At 41.2% G+C, this 6,000-nt stretch overlaps 1 protein-coding gene across 4 annotated transcripts in view; it reads left to right on the plus strand.

Moving 5' to 3' along the window:
- The window catches only part of LOC122548528 (serine/threonine-protein kinase MRCK alpha-like), a 493,614-nt gene that overhangs the window by 186,894 nt on the left and 300,720 nt on the right, over window positions 1-6,000 (plus strand). For all 4 annotated transcript variants that reach the window (XM_043687289.1, XM_043687290.1, XM_043687292.1 and 1 more), the window contains exon 4: window positions 3,494-3,577. In XM_043687289.1, coding sequence (XP_043543224.1) covers window positions 3,494-3,577 — 84 coding nt within the window. The remainder of the gene's footprint in view (window positions 1-3,493; window positions 3,578-6,000) is intronic.

Here is a 6,000-nt window from a genome sequence, read left to right on the forward strand (position 1 = left end):
CTTGTTCAAGAAAGGCAATAGAGATGACCAAGCTAATTATAGACCAGTGAGCCTTACTCCTGTTGGAGGAAAGGTTTTGGAAAGGATTAGAAGAGATAAGATTTATAATCATCTAGCAAGCAACAATTTGATTTTAGATAGTCAACATGGTTTTGTCAAGGGCAGGTCGTGTGTCACAAATCTCACTGAGTTTTTTCAGAAGGTGACCAAGCATGTAGATGAGGGTAGTGCAGTTGACGTGGTATACATGGACTTCAGTAAAGCCTTTGATAAGGTTCCACATGGTAGACTGTTGGAGAAAAGGCAGAGGCATGGAATTGAGGGTGATTTAGTAGTTTGGATTAGAAACTGGCATTCTGAAAGAAGGCAGCGAGTGGTGGTTGATGGAAAATATTCAGCCTGGAGCCCGATTACTAGTGGTGTGCCACAAGGATCTGTTTTGGGACCATTACTGTTTGTCATTTTTATAAATGACTTAGACGCAGGCATAGGTGGATGGGTTAGTAAATTTGCAGACGACACTAAAGTCGGTGGAGTAGTGGACAGTATGGAAGAATGTTACAGGGTGCAGGAGGACTTAGATAAACCACAGAATTGGGCTGAGAGGTGGCAAAAGGAGTTCAGTGCAGCAAAACGTGAGGTGATGCACTTTGGGAAGAATAACAGGAAGGCAGATTACTGGGTCAATGGAAAGATTCTTGGTAGTGTGGATGTGCAGAGGGATCTTGGAGTCCATGTATATAGATCCCTGTAAGTTGCCACCCAGGTGGATAGTGCTGTTAAGAAAGCACACGATGTGTTAGGTTTCATTCGTAGAGGGATTGAGTTCTGGAGCTGCAATATCATGCTGCAACTATATAAAACGCTAGTGCGGCCACACTTGGAATATTGTGTACAGTTCTGGTCCCCATATTTCAGGAAGGATGTGGAAGCATTGGAAAAGGGCAGGTTCTTTACGCAGAGTGGTAAGGGCGTGGAATGCCCTACCTGCTAATGTAGTCAACTCAGCCACATTAGGGAGATTTAAACAATCCTTAGATAAGCACATGGATGATGATGGGATAGTGTAGGGGGACGAGCTGAGAATAGTTCACAGATCGGCGCAACATCGAGGGCCGAAGGGCCTGTTTCCACACTGTAAGTAGTCTAATCTAATCTAACACGAAGATTTCTTGAGTAATTTCGATTAGCAAATAAATAAACGGTTCAGTAGCTTTCTATGTACTGGTATATCTATGCTGATTTTAAGAAAGCCTGTGAAGAGAGCTGTTAAAGTTTTGACTTTGGTTGTTGAGCATGCCAATGAAACAAAAAATCACTACTGTGTGCCTTATGGTGTGAATATTGTCTTGTACAATGCAGCCTTTATGATGAAATAATTCAATCTCGCCAGAGTCCTTGATTAGGATATATTATTGATCAAAACAAGATAACACTTCATGCTAACTGTTGGACGTTTGGTTCCAAAGGTAATGTTGACAGCTGAGTGGTCTGTTGGATTTGAACAAAACAGAGAACATTGATATATTTGGGACATTTGAAAGTGATTGGGATTTTCTTTCTTTAAAAAGGACTCATAGTAAACACTGATGAACTAGCAAATTAAGGGCCTCAAATTAAGGTGAAATTATGTGTGATGAGAGTCCATTTGAATGTTTTACAACATTAAACTATTGGAAAAAAGCGGTATTTACAGTAGATGGGTGCAGCTGCATTAATCTGTGATAGTCAAGAGTGAAGAGTTTGTGTGAAGATTTTGAAGTAGAATTTTTATAACATTTATGAGCTACTATTGGAGTAATCTTACATCTGAATCAATCCAAATTGCACTCCAGAGTCTTGAGACTGTAACTTGTCTTGCACTTCACTACAGGACTGGTGTTACCATTTTCTGATGAGGCATTAAGTAAAAGTCATCACTGCTTCCTCAGTTGGATGCAAAATATTAAAATGTTAAAGAAGAGTAAATAGCTGTCAGCAAATGTTCCTCAATCAATGTCACATTTGCCTTCACAATACTGACTGCACTTTCAAAGAAATTCATTGCCTATGAACAATGTTCCCTCTAATGATTTGTTTACTGCAATGCGAATCTCTGAGGTTGGTGTGTTGAAGCCAATATGTTGGTACACAATCAGTCTTTGTGGAATCTCCAAAAGGCAGTACAGGTATGAAGGTTGCTTCTGAACGTCTTTGAAACATTCTAAACACTTGTTCTTCATTTGTTCATGGGATGTGTGTGTGTCTCTGGGAAAGCCAGCATTTGTTGCTCATCCCTTAATGCCCTCAAGGAGTGGTGGTGGTGTTAGTGAGTAATCTTTTTTGGACCATTGTAGTTCTTGTCATATAAGTACATATACAATGCTGTTAGGGTGAGCATTCCACTATTTTGACCAGGTAACAGTGAAGGAATAGTGATTAGTTCCCAATCAAAATGGTGGGTGAAATGCAGGGAAAATTCCAAGTGTTAGTGTTCCCATGTGACTCCATTCCTTATCCTTCAAGGTGATAGAAGTCATTGCTTTGGAAAGTGCTGTCAAAGGAAATTTGGCAAATTGCTGCATTGCTTTTCAGAACGATACACATTGTGTGCCAATGATGGAGGATGTGAATGTTTAAGATGCAGGTGAGGTGCCAATCAAGTGGGCCACAATGATCTGGATGGTGTCAGGTTTTTAAAGTACTTTTGGAGCTGAAGTGAATCACTGACCTGACTTTGGAGATACAGTACTAATATCGCTGGCTCAGTTTCAGGACATTAAGTTGGGACATTCAGCAATAGTAATGATGTTGAAAATTGAGGGAAAATGGTTATTTTCTCTCGTTTCAGGTGGTCATTTCATAGAGTCATAGAGACGTACAGCATGGAAACAGACCCTTCAGTCCAACTTGTCCATGCCGACCAGATATCCCAATCCACTCGAGTCCCACCTGCCAGCACCCGGCCCATATCCCTCCAAACCCTTCCTATTCATATACTCATCCAAATGCCTTTTAAATGTTGCAATTGTACCAGCCTCCACCACATCTTCTGGCAGCTCATTCCATACACGTACCACCCTCTGCGTGAAAACGTTGCCCCTTAGGACCCTTCTATATCTTTCCCCTCTTACCTTAGACCTATGCCCTCTAGTTCTGGTCTCCCTGACCCCAGAGAAAATACTTTACCTATCTACTCTATCCATGTCCCTCATAATTTTGTAAACCTCCATAAGGTCACCCCTCAGCCTATCAGGCATTTGTGTGCCCAAAGCGTTAATTGTCACTTGGACATATAATGCTTCAGTACCTGAGGATTCAGGATTAGTGCTGAACATTGTGTAATCATTGGTGAACATCTCCACTTCTGATCTTATGATGCAGAGAAGGTCATTGATTATTGATAAGATTCCATGCAAATTCAAATTCTCAACTATGTCTGCTGATATAATTAAGCTAATTTATTTGTGACGAGCGCAGTAATTTGCACTATCTTGTTTTTCCTTTATTGTAGGTTGCTGTTGTGAAGTTAAAAAACGTTGAAAAGGTTTTTGCCATGAAGATCCTCAACAAATGGGAGATGCTAAAGCGAGCAGAGGTACATTCATAAGGAGTGGTTATTATAATGAAAATACCAATTTTGTGATGTAGTTTTAAATCTACTTGGTTGAATTTGCAATTGCTGGGACACTTCCAAATGAAATCTGTCTTCAGTTATGTGATGAAAATGCAAAAATGCACTTTTGAGCTAGTTTGATGCTGAAATGGTATTGTTTTTTATTACATGAGTAAAACAAGCAAACCTAACCTCCAATACTGTACAATGACAATGGCAGAAAGTTTGAATACTTTCTTCTCAACAAATGTAACTTTGTAAATAAAATAAAACTTTATAACCACTCAATTCACAGCCAAGAAGGGATTATTCTCCCTTCCTTTCTGTGAAAGGACGTGAATTTTGTGTCTCTGTCAGCAAAGTCTAATTTAATTTGTGGTAATTAGATTGGGGTTGAACATAGAAACAGTAGTAGACTGTTCAGCCCCTTAAGTTTGTTCCATCATTCACTTAGATCATGGCTGGTATGTATCTTCATTCTGTTACCTGCTTTGGTTTTATAATGCTTAACACTCTCACATTTTAAAAATTTAAACGATCTGAAACAAGCCTGAATATATCAATGAGTGTTTTTCAGATTTACGGGCTGTGACGAGTGGGGTCTCATTGAGGTCTATTCAGCTTTCTAATTTTTACAGTTTATATTAGTGACTTACCTGAGGGGATTCAAGGCATGGTGGCTAAATTTTCAGGTAGGAAGTGTGTTGTGAAGGTTGCAAACTAACCGTGAACAGGGTAGAAAAACTAGTTGGTTGATATTATTGAAGTCAGGGGTTATGGGTGGGGAGTTGAGGCTGTGGCGTGCGGGGTGGGGAGGTTAGGAAGGGGAGGGGTGTGTGAGCTGTAAAGTGGCTAACTAAAAAAATGAGCTGATCCTCAAGCTTTGTCAGAACATTGCAGCAGACCCAGTAGATGAAAGTGGTTTATTGAATAGCAAGTAACTAGTAGGTCAGGGTCATTGCTATGGTCAGAGCAGAAGTATTCACCAAAGCATTCGGTCTTGTCAAAGTAAGGGAAACCGAATTGTGAGCAGTGAATACTGTAGACCAGATTGAAAGAAGTACAAGTAAAATGCAGCTTCATGTAGAATTTGTGTTTGGTGCCTTGCATAGTATAAGAGGAAGGAGGTAAATGGACAAACATTTCACCTTTTGCAATTGCAAAGGAATGTGCTACAGGGAAGTGAGGAAGTATTAGGAGTGATGGAGGAGTAGACCAGGGTATCATGGAAGGAATGTTCCCTGAGAATAACTGACTGTGGAGGGTAAGATGTATTTGGTATTAGCATCCTGCTGGAGGGTGTGGAAGTTGCACAGGATGATCCTTTGAATGCAGAGACTAGTGGTGTAAAGCGAAGACAAGGGAAGCTCTATCATTCTGGGAAGGCTGAGGGCAGAAGTGCACAAGATGGGTTGGACACAGCTGAGGGCCCTGTCAACCACAGATGGGGAGAATCCTTGGTTGAGGAATAGAGATGATTTCAGATGCAGCCCAGTGGAAAGTGGTATCATCAGAACAGATGTGATGGAGACAGACAAACTGGAAGAAAGGAATGAAATCCTTGCAGAAAACAAAATGTGAGAAGATATAGTTCAACGTAACGGGAAGCTGGTGGTCTTGTAATGGATACTATTGTTCAGCCTGTCCTCAGAAATGAAAACAGTGAAATCAAGGAAGGGGAAGGAAAAGTTATGAATCGACAAGGTGAACAGGAAAACATAAAATGAAATTAGTTAAAGGAGAAATTGTTCAAAGTTAGAATGAGTTCAACCAGGTGAAGGATGGTGATGGTGGATGGAGACTGTGCAGGCCTGATGGTGGATGGACCTTTTAAGGAACTGTACGTCCATGGTGAAGAGGATGCAGCTGGGGCCAGAAAACTGGAAACTGTGGAACTAACATAAAGCATCAGATGAACCACAGAATAGAGTCATAGAGATGTACAGCATGGAAACAGACCCTTTGGTCCAACCCATCCATGCTGACCAGATATCCCAACCCAATCTAGTCCCACCTGTCAGCACCCGGCCCATATCCCTCCAAACCCTTCCGAATCATACACCCATCCAAATGCCTCTTAAATGTTGCAGTTGTACCAGCCTCCACCACTTCCTCTGGCAGCTCATTCCATACACGCACCACCTTCTGTGTGAAAAAGTTGTCCTGTAGGTCTCTTTTATGTCTTTCCCCTCTCACCCTAAACCTATGCCCTCTAGTTCTGGATTCCCCGACCCAGGAAAAAGACTTTGCCTATTTACCCTATCCATGCCCCTCATAATTTTGTAAACCTCTATAAGGTCACCCCTCAGCCTCTGAATGCTCCAGGGAAAACAGCCCCAGCCTGTTCAGCCTCTCTTTATAGCTCAAATCCTCCAACCCTGGCAACATCCTTGTAAATCTTTTCT

The sequence above is a fragment of the Chiloscyllium plagiosum genome, chromosome 3, assembly GCF_004010195.1.
Source record: "Chiloscyllium plagiosum isolate BGI_BamShark_2017 chromosome 3, ASM401019v2, whole genome shotgun sequence".
Classification (NCBI taxonomy): Eukaryota; Metazoa; Chordata; class Chondrichthyes; order Orectolobiformes; family Hemiscylliidae; genus Chiloscyllium; species Chiloscyllium plagiosum.